The sequence below is a fragment of the Blastomyces dermatitidis genome (assembly GCF_000003525.1).
Source record: "Blastomyces dermatitidis ER-3 genomic scaffold supercont1.2, whole genome shotgun sequence".
NCBI classification, from domain to species: Eukaryota; Fungi; Ascomycota; class Eurotiomycetes; order Onygenales; family Ajellomycetaceae; genus Blastomyces; species Blastomyces dermatitidis.
This window is the reverse complement of record NW_025544775.1, coordinates 4,261,885-4,280,443: the sequence shown is the minus strand read 5'-3', so window position 1 is coordinate 4,280,443 and position 18,559 is coordinate 4,261,885. Positions and strand designations below refer to the sequence as shown.

Sequence of the window (18,559 nt, the reverse complement as noted above, 5' to 3'; positions counted from 1 at the left end):
AGAAGATCTGTGATCTGACACTTCTGTTCTTTGAGATGTATTTGTGACAGAGAGTATGCATTCTGATTGACTGGTTTTGCATCCCTCATGTCAATCTCATGTACAAATCCTCATTCCAGCAGTAATTCCGGTGAAAGATCTGTTCAGAAGACCTTTTCATACTTCTTCAGAAGCTTCTTCATACACTTGTTCTCTTACATATTCTTTATCTTAATTTTCTCCACTTTCAGATCCTGTATGACATACAGAATGCTTTCAGATGAGGTCTTGTAAATTGTTCTCTTTGCTTGTTAATGTATAAGCAGATTTAATCCTTCTATATCAGAGGTGTGAAATGTCCTTCTCATATCAGTTGATAGAATTGTATGAACCATTTTCTTTCTATCAGTCAACTGCATATGACATGTACATCATTGAATCTGCAGATTGAACCTTTGAAATCAATTAAGTCTGAGAATAAGATCATATTCCATGTTCTGCAGCTCTCGCGCTCAAATATAGCAAGATCATTCTTCAAAGTGCAAGGAAACTCTTACTCTTGCAGATGATATCAAATATTAATTATCAGATAATCTTATGCATCAGAGATTCTTCACTCAGCAGACTCTCTTCAATCTTCAGATTATATAATTCTCAATATATTGTGTAGAAGCTTCTGTGTTCACTAACACTTTTGCAGTCATCTTTCAATTCTTATTCAAGTGCTCTCTATACATTAACATTTCAGGTCTCAAGACATTGAGATGAGTGTTCACTTCATCATTCTCACTCACACCTCATTCAGAAGCCTGCTTCTTCTTTGCATTTACAGAATTCAGAGAGTCATCTAACACAGGCATCTCTTTCACTTTGAAGACTTTTCATAGAATATCAGTGAGTGTCTCTGAGCTCACTGATTCAGCTAGTTTTTTAACTGCACACACTGAGTGCAATCTTTTACATCATGATTTTGATATTCACAGTTGAAGCAAGCTTGATACTTATAACATCAAGGTTTTCACTCAGAAAATCTCTTTTTCAGAAGATTCAGTACTTTAGCAATAGCATTCAGATCTAGATTCATCATGTTCAGATGTATAACTTATATTATAGAAGTCTGATTATCTGTTCTTCACTGAGACATACTCAATTACAGTATTTTCTGTTGCAATTGACTTACTTGTTCTCATACAATAAGAATATTGTATGCTTTCTTCATTATACCTGACTGTGAGGTTAAGCATTTTCATTTCACTTTCAACTCAGACATAAGATCATGAATGAAGATCTGTAAATAGAAAGATGTTGAAAGCTCTTCATTTAACATGAGATAGTATAAGCTGAAGTATGTGAAGTATAATATAAGATCACTCACTTATCTACACTCAGTGAAGTGTTCATAACACTTATCTCATACATTCACTTTCTCAAAGTTGTGCAAGATTCACTTGAAAAACTCATTTCATATTCATGAAAATAGATATCACTTCAGATCTGTGAGATTCATCTTTTCATCAGTCATTCATAATGACTTCACTTTTTCACATAGAAATGTGACAGATCTTAAGACTTGTTGAAATTCTGTTGACTGCCTGTCTGTGAGTTCACATTCAATTCAATAATATAATTGCATCTGACTTAGTCAGCTGATTACAGCATCATTTTTTCAGTCATCATTGAAGCTTGATGACTTCAGCAGATCTCTCAGCTTGATATATTTCATACTTGAATTCTCATTCTGCACAGCAGTCTCTGATAATATATATGCTTCTGAAGAGATCATGAACAATTATGATGAAATCTTCAGATTCAGTGTAGTTATCTGTCTGTGTAAATATTTAATCTTCTGCTGCAGGTCTAAGATCTGATTTTCTCTATTCTTATTGATAATGATGATTGCATCAGTGAAGCTCTTTATAGTGAATGCTTGATTCACAGTGAATGTCAATTGTTGTTTAACTTTCATCTCAGCCTGTCACTATGTACACAAGGCCTCAATCTTGTTTAGAATTCTTGTACATATACAGAGCTTCAATTCTGATTCAGCAGTCTCAGCTGCTTTTCTTACTGCTTTAAGTAAACTCTCTAAGAGGTTCTGCATATCTTCTGATTCAGGTAGCAGAGAAGGATGTTGTTTGTATCAGCTAGAGAAGGTATTCATTTCAGTGATTGATTTCTGATTGATCATACAATGTCTATCATTATATTGCTTGTATTGTTATATCACTATATTGTTATATGATTTCTGTTATCATTGTACAACTCCGGTGATGATCACTCTCTCTTTTATCCTTCTTTTGAGTAGAGAGTGAACTTCTTTGAATCTGGTTCATCACTTTCATCTTCTTTCTCACACCTCATTCATTCACATCTCATATGTGACATGCATCTGGGTGTGAAGTTTTTCTTCAACAAGCAAAGCAGCATCAATCAGATGCTCTTTCACTCACTGCTCTTCATACACTATCTTTTGAGATGTTCTAGGACCACACTGACATGATAACTATGAATCACTTTGTAGACAGAATTATCATGCTCTGAAGAAGCCTGCACTTCTCACCAGTTTTTAGACATGCTATCAGATGTGATTCAAAGATTGCTTAAGCCAGTGTACAATTACAGATGTACACCGGCTTCTTATATTGTAATCTCATACACTAAATTAATTAGCATACACTATGGCTCCTTTACACTCGTACGCGTACGCTAGTAGTTCGGAAGCGGCCGCGGTATTATCCGACGGTTGTACATTCTTCCGAATCACACTTTATCTGTAATATGATTCAGTTGCATGAGTTATCTGTGAATATTATCTCAGATAGAGAATCAATCTTTACAGAAGAGTTCTGATCTGATCTGATGACTATACTGAAGATCTTGCAAGATCTAAGCACAGCTTTTTATCAACAGATAGATGATCAGACAGAATGTCTGATGAGTATATTAAAACAGTATCTGTGATACTTTGTCAATTACAATCAGAATGACTGAGTGCATTGATTATCACTTATGAAGTTTGTATACAATAACTCAAAGCATGTCAGCACAGACAAAACCCTCTTTGAGATACTCACTGAGACTCATTCACAGATAATCTTGATGAACCTGCAAGAGTACACTATAGAGTGTAGTGATGCCTGTGAACAGGCTGAGAGAATTCAGAAGATTCAGAAGAAAGCTCATAAATTCTTGAGAAAGACTTAAGAGTATTAGAAGAGATACTATAACTTCAAGCATATTATAAAGAGTTTTAAGAAAGATAATAGAGTCTGACTGAGTCTAGAAAACATCATTACATAGAGATCTAGTAAGAAGCTGAATCTCTTACAGATAGAGTCTTGTAAGATTATGAAGAAAGTTAGCTCACAGTTCTACAGATTGAAACTGTTATCTGAATTACAGATATATAATATTTTTCATATCTCTTTACTCTGTGAATATAAGGAATTCTCAGAAGAGAATTCTGTGACTCATCACTCTGTTTATAAAGTACTAGAGAGTGAAAGAGAATATCAGATTAAAGAGATTATTGACTCAGAGAAGTGAGATCACAAGCTCTGATTCAAGATTCAGTGATAAGAGTATTCTGATAAGATGAATGAGTTCACTTGAGAATCATCTGAGCAGATAAGACATCTGCAGAAGCTGAGATATGACTTTCATACTGTAAATTCTGATAAGTCAGAATAATGTGATCTTTACTAAGAATCTGATTGTGATAAAGACATTAACACTGTCATTTATAAACTCTAATCTACAAGATAATGAGTTTCTACTGAGATGAACAGTCTGTAGTGTATATAAGAGAAGAAGAAAACATGTTCTTATTAAGCTAAAAAACAAGAAAATAAACAGAATCATGAACACAATTTGAAGATTAATAAAGAAAAAATAAAGAAAATTCAAACTTACATTCTCAATATTCATGACATTCAACTCTCTCATAACTATCAATTTCTCTCTTTAAAGAAGCAGAGAGTATCATGCTCATAATACAGACAATTGTTATATTTGATACAAAGACTGTCAGAAATGCACAGACTTCAGAGAAGTCAGATATTAGAGTGTATACAGTTGCAGCAGAATCTTGAAGACTGGTCATCTGCACATATAATCAGATATCTCTTATAAAGCTGTGTCTGCTCTCTCAGTTGTACTGAAGTATTCAGTCTGAAAATAATAAGAATATGAAGAGAGAGCTTATCTGTTCAGATTAACTCTTATCACAAATTCATGACATTTGCATTGCCTTGATTACCTGGATTTTGTGAGTACTCAGAGACTCATCTCTCATTGACAATGAAATTGCAGAAATGTGTCACAGTGTGAGAATCATTGATAGAGAACCTAGGCATATTCACATATATCTGATCAGTGATTGTGTGAGCAGGGAGAAAGTAATTATAGATCTGCAGAATCACAGAAGACACTGACAACACTGAGAGCTTTACAAGAACTGTCAGCTAGAATCTGCAAGGAATTACTTATGAGAAGACTTACAGCAAAGAGAGGAACTGTGCTGCTTAGAGCCAGAGGCTGGCCTGAGAAAGACAGGGAGTTGACTGCTGACCTGAAGATCAGGTGTGATGACAAGACTGAGAGAAGTGAAGATGTGATTGTAAGCAGCAGTGTCTCTACTTCATCAGCCAGTAAAAAGTGATCAGAGAAGTTATAAAGACACTCATAAGAAGCTCAGCAGTGATCAGACATTGTTTACAAAGAGATTGAAATTGAAAAAATTTTTATTCTTAAGAAGTTCTTGAATCAATACATGAATATTGTCAGGAACACTCTCTCTCTGTCATCTGAGTGAAAACACTTTGTGAATGAATGAGAATATTCACAGTTTATAAGAATGAGAGCTGTTACAGAAAAAGAAAAAAGAAGATGAGATTTCATGAACAGATCTGAAATATTTATACTACTCTAAAGAGATTTGCTTACACTGTGAGTGATTCTATGAAACAGTCAGATCACTCTAGTAAATAAGAGTGATTGTGAATTGCAGGTCTGAATCTTTTCATGTGACTATAAAGAGTGATTACAGACTGCAGATATCTTGATTCTACAATTCTACAGAGTTAATGAAAGAATGAAAAATTCCTCACAATTCTACAGTGTCAAAGAGCAATGATTTGTAAGAATGAATGAAAGATTAACTTGTAAATGTTTCTCTTTGATGAAGATAATCTCACAGAGAGTAATTCATCTGTGAGATGAATCTGTGTGATAATTATACAAGAATCTTGTGAAAATGATTAAGAGTCAATCAGAACTCTTCTGTATGAAAGATGTGAGATGAATCTGTATGATAGTTAGAGAAGAATCTGTAGATCATAAAGAATCTCACAGAATAAGAAACTGAGTGACAGACTCTTTTCTCTTCATAATAACAAGGAATTTTTCCTCACTGAGGTTTTTTATAAATGTGAAGAATTTTTAGTGAGTATCACTGCAGTGCTGAGCTGACTATGAAGTCACTCAGTGAAAGGCTTCACAGATGAAGCCTTAGAGAGAGAGGAATATGTAAGAAATCTCACTTCTTACAGATTCTTTATCTCTATTCCTATCTCTTGCATAATTAATAGGGCTAGCGGCCCTTGACTACACACAACTATATAGACTGGAGTTCACAAATACTATTCACAACTCAGCTTGAATGCTATTATACATTTGACCTCTACATTTATCTTTCTACTGTGAACACTTCTAGTAGTTAACAGTACATATCACGCCAAGCTGCAAACACCCAAATAATCGCCTGCGAGCACTTATTCTTACAATTCTTGACTTTCAATTTCTCACTGAGCATACTCACTAGTCAATCAGCATTCTCAGAAGCTTTGAATATGATGTTGAGATTATCAATATAGATTATCATATAGAGATGATATCTGAATGTATGATATCAGAGTGCTGAATTATGAGCACTGACTATAAATTCAAGATCACTTAACAGAGCTGTTAAGTAATCATATCAGATCTTCACTGTAGAGTTCAGACTGTATAGACTACTCTTAACTGCACAGACAAGTGTTTTCAGTGAATCTGTCTTAAATTCAGTGAGTTGTCATATATAGACCTTCTTAGTGAGATACTTATGAAGATATACTATCACTATATTTATCTGATAAAGTGTTCAATCATGTAACACTGCTATTGTAAAAAGAATATAATTAGCAGTATCAGTGATGACTGAAGTGTAGATCTCTTCTCTAGAACTCTTCTTAAGTCAGTTATTATAAATCACTCAATGTGATTTTCTAAGAATATTATCAGAATTGATATTCAGGTTCACAGGTCTATCTTTCTCAAGAAACACTCAACAGTCTGAAGCAATCAGTTCACTTCTCAGAATATCAGATCTAGAGATTAAACTTCATGTATTACATCTCTTCAGATCAGTAATCTTGTGTTGTATGAACTTCTTTTAATAATCTTCTATCTTCTCTGACTGTGATGCAGCATTCTTGTAGAACTTCAGAAGGTTACCTGTAACAGGGCTTGAAGTGTAAGTAGCCAGCGATTTCGCGGGCCACAATCATGTGAAATTCAGATCATCAATATCAGAAGCATCTTCATCATCAATCAGATGAATATCAGGTTCCGGTTCCAGTTCCGGTTTGCTGGCATTATTAATGAGTGTCACAGATGTGACAACTGGTTTTTCAGTGATTGAAAATCTCACATCACTACTGACAATAATCTTGTCAGATTCAGAATGTCATAGGTGATATATCAATATGTCACTGAATTCAATGATATGATAGAAATCAGCATGTGAAGAAAGCTTATCTGTGAGCTGCTGAAATTCATGCAAGTGAATAAAAATCTCTGCACTCAATCAGTAAAAATGCCTTATATTCAGTGAGGTATTCATAAGTGCATATCAAGAAATCTTATATGAACTTGAAATCACAGAGATCTCTGCAGTAGAGGGTCAAAATTTCAAGTTATAAAGAACTGTAGATGTGAGAGTATTATTAATTATTACAATCACTGTCTCTAGAACATCTGCTCAGAACTTCTTAGAAAGATTATCTTTCAAAAGAGCAGCTCTAACTTATCTCATAATAGTATAGATCTCATGTTCAGAAATGTCATTCTGATGTGATGAATATAATACTGTTAGTTCTTATTTGATATCATATGAATTCATAACTGTGTGTATACATGTGAATTGAAAAACATCATCAATATCAGTCTGTAGAAAAGCAGGGGCTGTATATCTGAGATTACTCATGAATCTGAGTCATAACTCAAAGTATTGAACAGCCTCATTCTTGAACTTTAAAAAATATACTCAACAGTAGTGAGTCATGTCACAGATGATAAGTATTCAGTATCTGATTCTCTGACAGAACTCTAAGAGATGATCAGAGAGGTCTTTCAATGTACATTCACTATCTACAAGATTAATATGAATCTTCTCAATGAGTCAGATAGATCTAGGTATCAGTGTTTTCAAATAATCTCATATCATATCAGTCTTAACACATTTCTCACAAAAGAACTTAGTCTTAGAATCTTTAATTGTGACTTCAGTATGAGAATTCTTGACTATAGTAATTATAGCATCAGCATGAATGTGACTGAGGTCATAATGCCAATTCAAAAGAGTCTTTGATATTCTTGTATTCTGTGTTTTCACATCTGCAGAATTGATGTTATTAACAGTAGTGACAGCAGCCACAGAAAGATCAACTTTTCAGTCAAAATCATACTTGTGTGACATCACAATATACTTAACTGCCTTGTTTGAATGATTGGAATCCTCACTGAACTCCTGTTCATTGATCTTATATATGTTGTTCTGAGCAGTCTGAACTGCATGGAAAATAACACTGTTCAGAGCTCTGCAAATGAAAAATGAGAGAATAGTGAAAGATAATGTAAATCAGAATCCCTGATCTTCAAGCTTTGTAAATGAGAGCAGGTTAACTGTAATATTAGAAATATAGTGAACATTCTGCAAGTTAATATCATCACTCTCAATCTTCAAGATGACAGTCTCAATCTTCTTGACAAACTCAGTTCTCTCAGTCACAGAATTGACAGAGATATTATCATTAAAAGGTTTGATATTTGAAAAAGAATGAAGCTCATCTGTCATATTCAGGCTTGCACATGTGTTCAAATACCAAGATCTAGAGGATGGTTTTCTGATGACTGTGAAGAAGAAGTAGAACTCAATCTTTGTAATTACTGCATTCACTGCTGATTGAGAACTCATCAAGTCATTCTTCTTCTCTTTCTTCTTGTCATTCTTCTTATCATTCTTCTTTTTCTTTTTATCAGAGTGTAAGATGAAACACCTGTCAACAGTATGTTCATATCTTCTGCAGTGAGTGCACTTTCATACAGGTGTGCTTTTGTCCTCATCTTTGTCCTTATCTTTGTTCTTTTTCGCAGTCACAGAATCAGCCTGAGGCTGCTTTTTCCACTCAGTGATGATCTTCTTGAATGTCTGATTGATCAGTTGCTTCATCAAATCATTAATATCAATGTTGACAATGGGTTCCTGATCAGTGAAGAAAAACTCATTCAAACATGTCTTGACAAACAGTCTTTGATAATTCTGCAGATTGTTGAGGAAAAGATCATGATATACATTCTCAGTGCTCTGACAGAGCTCCTTGTGATGAGTAATAAGATAGTGAAAATGTCTCTGAAAAGTAAGATAATCATTCTTCTTGACTTATAATTTTGTCAATTTCTTGAAGATATTAACTCATTCTTCTGCCAGTGATATTGTATATTCAATGTTGATCTTGTCCCACAGAGATGCAGCATTGTCAGCTTGCAAGGTTTCAATAGTGATTTGAATGTTTTCAACAAGACTCAATAGTATACATCTATATAGAGACTTGGAATGAATCCTTCACTTCTCAGAGTCAATATAATGTGTAAAAGAAGATTCTCATTGAGTTCTCAATAGAATGTCAGTTTCATCAATAACTTCTGCATCAGTCAATATATCAACACATCAGGCTTCATAATTAGAGCCATCAAATGTAGTTAGACTGACCGTGTGACCGTGTCTGAGACCAGGACCAGATTTTTTGATAGTCTCATTATCAATTCGACTGATCCCATTACACGGTTTTATCATTAGATAGTAGTCTCATACTGTCTCAGTGGGACTTACTGTCTACTCTTGTCACATTTTCCAAATGGAACCATGATTTCCACTTCTCAATTTAAATTATTTTTATTGCTTTAAATGACTTTAAATCTCATTTGAGTGTTACCAAAAAGTGTTACTTTTTAAAAAATTAAAAATAGTCTAAAAAAAACCTTAAAATGTCTAAAAATAGTAACTTTATGCCAAGAATGGGACTAAATGGGATCAAATGGGATCACTTTCTTATTTTTTTCAAGTCATGGTCCCATTTTAAGATCTGATATATAGTCACTTTGCATGGTTTTTTGATAGCCAGTCCCAGCAGGATTCACGCCAAGAAATGTATGAGACCAGACCAAATGGGACCAAACGTGAAATTCATGGTCCCGGCGGCCAGTCTAAATGTGGTCACTGATTTGATGTCTAGTGCATATTTGACTTCCTTCTGATATTTCTGTAACTCATTCCTCATAGTGTCTCTTTGTGCGGGGACAGGTGTAGTGAGATGTTGAGTGATTTCAGCTGCAGTCATCTGATTCTGTAGCATCATCTGCATAAGATTCATAAGATTGCCTGCGGTGTAATAGATAGGTTGATTCAGATCATCATTAAAAGTCAGCATTCTGAGAATGAGAAATGATGAAGAATTTGATGAGTTGAAATGAACAGATTCTGCAGATGAATGTTAACTCTGCTTTTCTTTATTCTGAAGTTTCTCTGTTGTCTCATCATCAAATTCTATACTCTGGTGAAAACTGATCTCAGCCTCATCTTGCAAGTCAGAAGCTTTCTCATAATAAGTGATTATTCTATCAATGAGTTGTCTAGTGAAGTGTGTGATTCTGAGCCTTGAGCTGAACTCTGAAGTAACAGATGTATCACTTATATTGAGGTGACTCTGCTTCTTCTAGATGTGTAAAAAATAAAAAGTGATATTCTCCACAATGAAGAACATGCTTTCTCAAAAATATAAAGTATATGAATCTGCTGACTGGCAGATTCAGAGAAAATGAAATATCTCTAATAAAGAGTAAGAGTCTTTTTAAAAAAGATGAACTATTCATGTTAAAAATATATTGATACAACATTCTAAAAAGAAAAATGTGCTATTCAGACTATAACCTGTAGAATAGTTGAAGGTTGTATTGATAGATCTATCTATAGAAACATAATATAGTGATGAGTCATGTGATCTAGTGAGATCACTAATCACAACAGCTGTAAGAGTCAACAGCTAAGTGCATCACTTGACCTTGTTATGTAAGCTGACCTCACAAATTGTTGATTCTTATGACTGTTGCAGTTAGTGATCTCACTAGATCATGTGATTCATCACTATATTATGTTTCTGTAGATAGATCTATCAATACAACCTTCAACTATTCTACAGATTATAGCCCAGATGACACATTTTTCTTTTTAGAATATTGTATCAATATTTTTGACATGAATAGTTCATCTTTTTTGAAAAGACTCTTACTCTTTATTAGAGATATTTCATTTTCCCTGAATCTGCTGATCAGCAGATTCATATACTTTATTTTTTTTAAGAAAGCACATTCTTCATTGTGAAGAATATCACTTTTTATCTCTTTTTTTTTTTTTTTACACACCTAGAAGAAGCAGAGTCATCTCAATATGAGTGATACATCTGTTACTTCAGAGTTCAGCTCAAGGCTCAGAATCACACACTTCACTAGATGACTTATTAATAGAATGATCACTTATTATGAGAAGGCTTCTGACTTGCAAGATGAGGCTGAGATTAGTTTTCACCAGAGTATGGAATTTGATAATGAGACAACAGAGGAACTTTAGAATAAAGAAAAGCAGAGTCAATATTCATCTGCAGAATCTATTCATTTCAACTTATTAAATTCTTCATCATTTCTCATCTCTGAAATGCTGACTTTTAATGATGATCTGAATCAATCTATCTATTGCACTACAGATAATCTTATGAATCTTATGCAGATGATGCTACAGAACCAGATGACTGCAGCTGAAATTACTTAATATCTCACTACATCTGCACAAAGAGACATCATGAGAGATGAGTTGTGAGAATATCAGAAGAAAGTCAAATATGCACTAGACATCAAATCAGTGATCACATTTGATGACTCTAATTATAAAGCCTGATGTGTTGATATGTTAACTGATGCAGAAGTTATTGATGAAACTGACATTCTATTGAGAACTCAATGAGAATTCTCTTTTATACATCATATCAATTCTGAGAAGTGAAGAATTCATTCCAAGTCTCTATATAGATGTATGCTATCAAGTCTTGTTGAAAATGTTTGAATCACTATTGAAACCTTGAAAGCTGACAATGCTGTAGCTCTGTGAGACAAGATCAATATTAAATATGTGATATCACTGACAGAAGAATGAGTTAATGTCTTCAAGAAATTAACAAAATTACAAGTCAAGGAGAATGATTATCTTACTTTTCAGAGATATTTTCACTATCTTATTACCTGTCACAAGAAGCTCTGTCAGAGTACTGAGAATATATATCATGATCTCTTTCTCAACAATCTACAAGATTATCAAAGATCATTTGTCAAGACATGTTTGAATGAGTTTTTCTTCACTGGCCAGAAACTCATTATCAACATTGATATTGATGATTTGATGAAGCAACTGACTAATCATACATTCAAGAAGATCATCACTGAGCAGAAAAAGCAGTCTCAGGCCGATTCTGTGACTGTGAAAAAGGACAAGAACAAAGATAAGAACAAAGATGAGGACAAAAGCACACCTGTATGAAAGTGCACTCACTGCAGAAGATATGAACATACTGTTAACAGGTGTTTCATCTTACACTCTGATAAAAAGAAAAAGAAGGATGACAAGAAGAATGACAAGAAGAAAGAGAAGAAGAATGACTTGATAAGTTCTCAATCAGCAGCAAATGCAGCAATTATGAAGATTGAGTTCTATTTCTCTTTCACAGTCACTGGAAAACCATTCTCTAGATCTTGATATTTGAACATATATACAAGCCTGAATATGACAGATGAGCTTCATTCTTTCTCAAATATCAAATCTTTTAATGATAACATCTCTGTCAATTCTGTGACTGAGAGAACTGAGTTTATCAAGAAGATTGAAACTGTCATCTTAAAGATTGAGAGTAGTGATGTTAACTTGCAGAATGTTCACTATATTTCTAATATTACAGTTAACCTGCTCTCATTTGTGAAGCTTGAAGATCAGAGATTCTGATTTACATTGTCTTTCACTATTCTCTTATTTTTCATTTGCAGAGCTCTGAACAGTGTTATTTTTCATGCAGTTCAGATCACTCAGAACAACATATATAAGATTGATGAATGAGAGTTCAATGAGAATTCTAATCATCTGAACAAGGCAGTCAAGTATATTGCAATACTTCACAAGTACAATTTTGATTGAAAAGTTGATCTTTCTGTGACTGCTGTCACTACTGTTAATAACATTGATTCTACAGTTCTGAATACAGGTCTCAAGAATACAAGAATATCAAAGACTCTTTTGAACTGGCACTGTGACCTCAGTCACATTCACACTGATGCTATAATTGCTATGATCAAGAATCTCCATACTGAAGTCACAATTAAAGATTCTAAGACTAAGTTCTTTTATAAGAAATGTGTCAAGACAGATATGATGCAAGATTATTTAAAAACACTGATGTCTAGATCTATCTGACTCATTGAGAAGATTTATATTAATCTTGCAGATGACAGATGTACATTGAAAGACCTCTCTGATCATCTCTTAGAGTTTCACCAGAAAATCAAATATTAAATGCTTATCACCTGTGATGTGACTTGCTACTGTTGAGTGTATTTTTTAAAGTTCAAGAATAAGGCTGTTCAATACTTTGAGTTGTGACTCAGATTCATGAGTAATCTCAGATATACAGTCTCTACTTTTCTACAAATCAATATTAATGATATTTTTCAATTCACATGTATGCACATAGTTATGAATTCATATGATATCAAATGAGAATCAACAGTATTACATTCATCACACTAGAATGATGTTTCTGAATGTGAGATCTGCACTATTATAGAACAGGTTAGAGCTGCTCTTCTGAAAGATAATCTCTTTAAGAAGTTCTGAGCAGATGTTCTAGAGACAGTGATTGCAATAATTAATAATACTCTTACATCTACAGTTCTTTACAACTCAAAATTTTGACCCTCTACTGCAGAGACTTCTGTGATTCCAAGTTCACATAAGATTTCTTAATATACACTTATGAATACCTCACTGAATGTAAGATATTTTCACTGATTGAGTGCAGAGGTTTTTATTCACTTGCATGAATCTCAGCAGCCTGTGAATAAGCTCTCTTTACATGTCAATTCCTATTGTATCATTGAATTCAGTGGCATATTAATATATTGCCTATAGCATTCTGAATCTGACAAGATTATTGCCAGTAGTGATGTGAGGTTCTCAATCACTGAAAAACTGGTTGTTACATCTGTGAAACTCATTAATCATGTTGTTGAACCAGTTGTCACATCTGTGACACTTACTAATAATGCTGATGTACTGAAACCCGATATTCATCTGATTGATGATGAAGATGCTTCTGATATTGATGATTCGAATTCCACATGGTTGCAGCCCACGAAATCGCTGGCTACTTACACTTCAAGCCTTATTACAGGTAACCTTCTGAAGTTCTACAAGAATGCCATATCTTGATCAGAGAGAGTAGAAGATTATTGAAAGAAGTTCATACAATGTGAGATTACTGATCTGAAGAGACACAATACATGAAGTTTAATCTCTAGATCTGATATCTCAAGAAGTGAACTGATTACTCTAAGCTGTTGAGTGTTTCTTAAGAAAGATAGGCTCACAGATCTGAATACTGATTCTGATAGTATTCTTAAAAAATCACATTGAGTGATTTATAATAACTGACTTAAGAAGAATTCTAGAGAAGAGATCTACACTTCTGTTATCACTGATACTGCTAACTGTATTCTTTTTGCAATAGCAGTACTACACAGTTAAACACTTTATCAAGTGAATATAGTAATGACATATCTTTATAAGTATCTCATTAAGAAGATCTATATGAGATAATTCACTGAATTTGAGACAGATTTACTGAAAACACTTGTCTGCACAGTTGAGAGTAGTCTATACAGTCTGAACTCTGCAGTGAAGATCTGATATAATTACTTAACAGCTCTGTTGAGTGATCTCAGATTTACAGTCAGTGCTTATGATTCAGTACTCTGATATTATACATTCAGATATCATCTCTATATAACAATCTACATTGACAATCTCAACATCATATCTGAAGCTTCTGAGAATGCTGATTGACTAGTGAGTATACTCAGTGAGAAATTGAAAGTCAAGAATCTATATCAGTTAATCAAGTATTTAGGTATGAAGATTAATTATTCAGACAAGAGAATTGATTTAACACATTGTCAATATATTAAATATCTTGTTAAAGATTTCTATCTTGATAATGCAGCTGTCATCAGAATATTAATGAAGAATGAATTCTATATTAATGATTTCCCTATATCTGAGAAAGAGGCTGATTTCACAATTCAGTAATATTAACATGATGTGAGTTACTTGCAATATCTTGCAGTTAAAACATGTTCTGATATCACTCACACTGTCTTACTACTCACTCAATGAAACATTGATTCAACATCTCAATATTGAAAGGCTCTATTACATGTTATATATTATTTGAAAGAAATCATGAATCTGAGTATTTTCTACAGACATAATCTGTATGAGAGGTTCATTTCTACTGATCTTTTCATTATCTCTGATTTCCCTAATGATTTCTACCTACTCTTCGGCTACTCAGATTCCGATTGAGCCGGCCTCTTGAATGATGATAGAAAATCAATATTCAGCTATGTTTTTAAGCTCACAGACAGCTCAATTTCATAGCATTCAGTGAAGCAATCTTATATATCTCTCAGTTTCAATGAGATTAAATATGTGACTCTTAGTGAGGCAGTCTGCAAAGCAACATGAATCTGAAATCTTATAATTGAGCTTAACTTCATTACTACATCTCTGATACAGATTCTTGCTGATAATAAGAGTATCATAGATCTCACAAAGATGACAGTTATTACAGCTCAAAGTAAGCATATTGATACATATTTTCATTTTTCATGTTGACAGTTAAATCAGAGAGTTATTAATTTAGAATATATTTTCACTGCTCAGATGACAGCAGATGAACTTACTAAATCTCTAGATAATGTAATATTTGCATGATTCATAGTTTTACTAGATCTTACAGATGTAAAAGTTGAAAATGTTTAATTTTACATTTGTATTTGATTTTGACAGACTATCTTGATGATTTGAGTGTTTTTGTATGTGATTCTTATTATCTCAAGAGAGAGTGTTGACTCTTACAGTCATTGCAGTTAGTGATCTCACTAGATCACGTGACTCATTACTATATTATGTTTCTGTAGATAGATCTATCAATACAACCTTCAACTATTCTATATAAATGTGACCCGTGTCACTATCTGACCTCACTCAATACATCTTTTCTTGTAATTTGAAACTACTCAATTATTTACCATCAATTCTACAATCAATTCAAAATCAATTCAAAATTAATTTAAAATCAATTTAAAATCAATTTAATACTGAAATTATTCTTGAATTTAATAATAAAGTAAGTATTTATATAATTTTCACTGAATTGATTATTAATTGATTTTCAATCAATTGTTAATTACTTAAATATATAGATTGAATTTATTTTTATTACTATAATTAATTAATAATCAATTCAAAATCAATTTAAAATCAATTTAAAATCAATTATTAAATATTTTTATCTTAATATATTTTCAAATTCTGTAAAATATCTCTTTATATTTCATATGAATTTATCTATTTATTTAATTGATTATGAATCAGTTATACATGCTTTTTGATTGATTGATGAGCTGAATGGATGAATAAATGAGTGAATTGAAAGATTGAAAGTCAATTACCAACTGATTATTACTGTATTGTGCGAGGTCGGGGTCATGATTATGTAACGAGGTCAAGTGGCGCACTTAGCGAGGTCAAGTTTTCTGCTTCCTGGTTTCCTAGGACCGCGTTCCTAAGACCCGTGAAGAAAGGTTAATGTTTTATACTCCCAATCACCAACCAGCGACACGCCAATTCAGACGATTCTCTGCCTTTGCAAAGCTGTATCGAGCAGATTTATCTACTTCCAACTTATCAACCACCACACGAGGAAGAAAATCGAATGCGCAAGAGATTCTTCGAAGAATAGCAAGATTCAGTTCTTCTGTTTTGGTTTTATACTGCTTTTGTAACACACCTACAGAGCTAGCCAAGAAGAGTTACCTTGAAATCATTCCGAAACTTCAAGCTTGGTGGTCCAGTGTTGATCACCCGGAATGGTTGGCGGAGAATGCAAAGACGATCTGTGAAGATGAGGGAATCGAATACACTGAGCCTCCCATGAGCCAGGGCTCATGCAGCCCACCACAAGCCATGGACCATGGCCACGCAGGCCCAGTGCGTCTTCCAACGACGGTCGATCTACCAGAAACACCGAGGTGTAATCGAACATCCAGGACGACTGACTCCGCCAGCGGGGGTCCTTGCAATGAGGCGCAATTTGAGCTTTTGGGAACACCTGAAATCTCGAACAATCCGAACTTTAATCCAGCACCAGAACAGCGAGTATTCGAAAATGCTTCCTTGCAAACGGTTGTGAAAACCTTTAGTCAAGACATGGCATCCGCAATCAGAAGATTCATAGTTAGGGATGAATTAAAAGCTGCCGTGACGACGGTGTTCCCTATTTGGGCGGGAACAGTTGATTGTCTCATGAGCCTGGAAGTCAGCGAATGGAGCGTGGAATGGCTTATGATGGCGTTATTCGGCGCAAAATTAAAATGGGTGAATCAAGTTCGGCACCTTGTTTTAAACAATGGTGTTACTTTGATCATTCCCAACTCCGAAGCGACATTGAAAGGTGTCCCCGATGAAGCTATTGTCAATGTATTCGGTCCTGAGATACATGACGCAATTGCCGAAAGCCCAATACGCAGGAAGGAACTGGCGGAAGGAATGCATGTAGCAGAGTGTGTGTCAATGATACTCACAAGGAATGGGGCCATTATCAACTTGGCTCTCGGTTTAGAAGGCGGTGTTAAAATACAAAACAAACTATATACCTAGAATGCAAACAGGACTCTCAACTGCCTTTCTACGCTTCTTTGACTTTTCCATCAGTGACGTACAACTTAGTACCGGATTCAACCTGTCCCTGCCCATCAGGCATACCAACAAGCTTCCTGAACCGTTCCTCCCCTGCACTATCTTTCTCAAGGACGGTAACATTGCACCCCTTCCAGTATACCATCTGCCCTCTGCCGATAATCATTGTAACACCGTTCGCCTCGACATTCTCGAAGTCTATCGTCGAATCGAGGGCTTCCTCTACGAAGGCCTAATGAGCTATTAGATGGGAAAAAAACACAAATGAAAGTACTTACCATCAAAGGGTGCCTCTGGGATGCCAATACAGTTCGAATAGAAGGGAGATGGGTTGAGTATGCGCTCGGGCGCTATACTGAAGCACAATATCCGAATCCTTGAAGCGCCGAAAAAGGGGATAAATACGGCAACCGAAGATGTTTGCTTTTTCTCGTCCAATGAAGTTGACCGGCCCGATCAGGCTAGATATTCTCTTAATTTAATGTGATCGGATAGCGATGGTAGAACGCTGCTATATGAAGAGATTGAAGTAGAAAGATACCCTTTATTGTTCGATTTTACAGGAACAGTATCCGAGACGACAAGTCATCGATAGTGCCCTCAAACACAACTCAATATATCAACCTTTTCACAGATATGATCACATGGCCCGATTAAAAAAGGATAAAAAATATAATTCGAGGTAAGGCCGTCATGAGGTGAATGACGTAGAAGGTTGAGCAGCCAGCAAATAAATGCGTTTTGTCTGGAACAACGTTGAATGATGGGGCGAGCAAACCGCTTTCTTCATCCGGCAATGCCTCCGGCGCATTAGGCACCAATGCATGGAGGAAACCAGTTCACCAACTGGCGCAAGCACGAACTCGAAAGGCTCTGTTGAATTGCTGCCCGCTCGCTCAAAAATTTTTCCACTCTTACCCCGCAGGAAGGGTGTCGGATTGGGTGTCACGGATGAATATGTTGGAGACATATGAATCTTATTTGTATCAAGATCTGCTTGTTATATTATCCGTGCACTATCTAATATATCTATTTCATACAAAAGATGGAGCTATTTATAGTAAAATATATGTGCGAGCCAAGAGAGCTAGCATAAGCGAGTATTAGACGAGCATTGTAGTAAGCTGATGATGATGAGAAATATGTAGGATAGTTGAAGGTTGTATTGATAGATCTATCTACAGGAACATA

General features: G+C 34.6%; 1 protein-coding gene across 1 annotated transcript; it reads right to left on the bottom strand.

Annotated features, from left to right (window-relative positions):
• Positions 1–16,587: 16,587 nt before the first annotated feature.
• BDCG_16455 (uncharacterized protein) lies at positions 16,588–18,299 on the bottom strand. Its single transcript, XM_045425686.1, has 3 exons — positions 17,910–18,299; positions 17,647–17,829; positions 16,588–17,600 (listed from the first exon to the last, which is right to left on the bottom strand). Exons 2-3 carry the CDS (start codon positions 17,647–17,649, stop codon positions 17,358–17,360), a joined length of 246 nt encoding a protein of 81 aa, XP_045279801.1. The 5' UTR covers positions 17,650–17,829; positions 17,910–18,299; the 3' UTR covers positions 16,588–17,357.
• Positions 18,300–18,559: the final 260 nt, after the last annotated feature.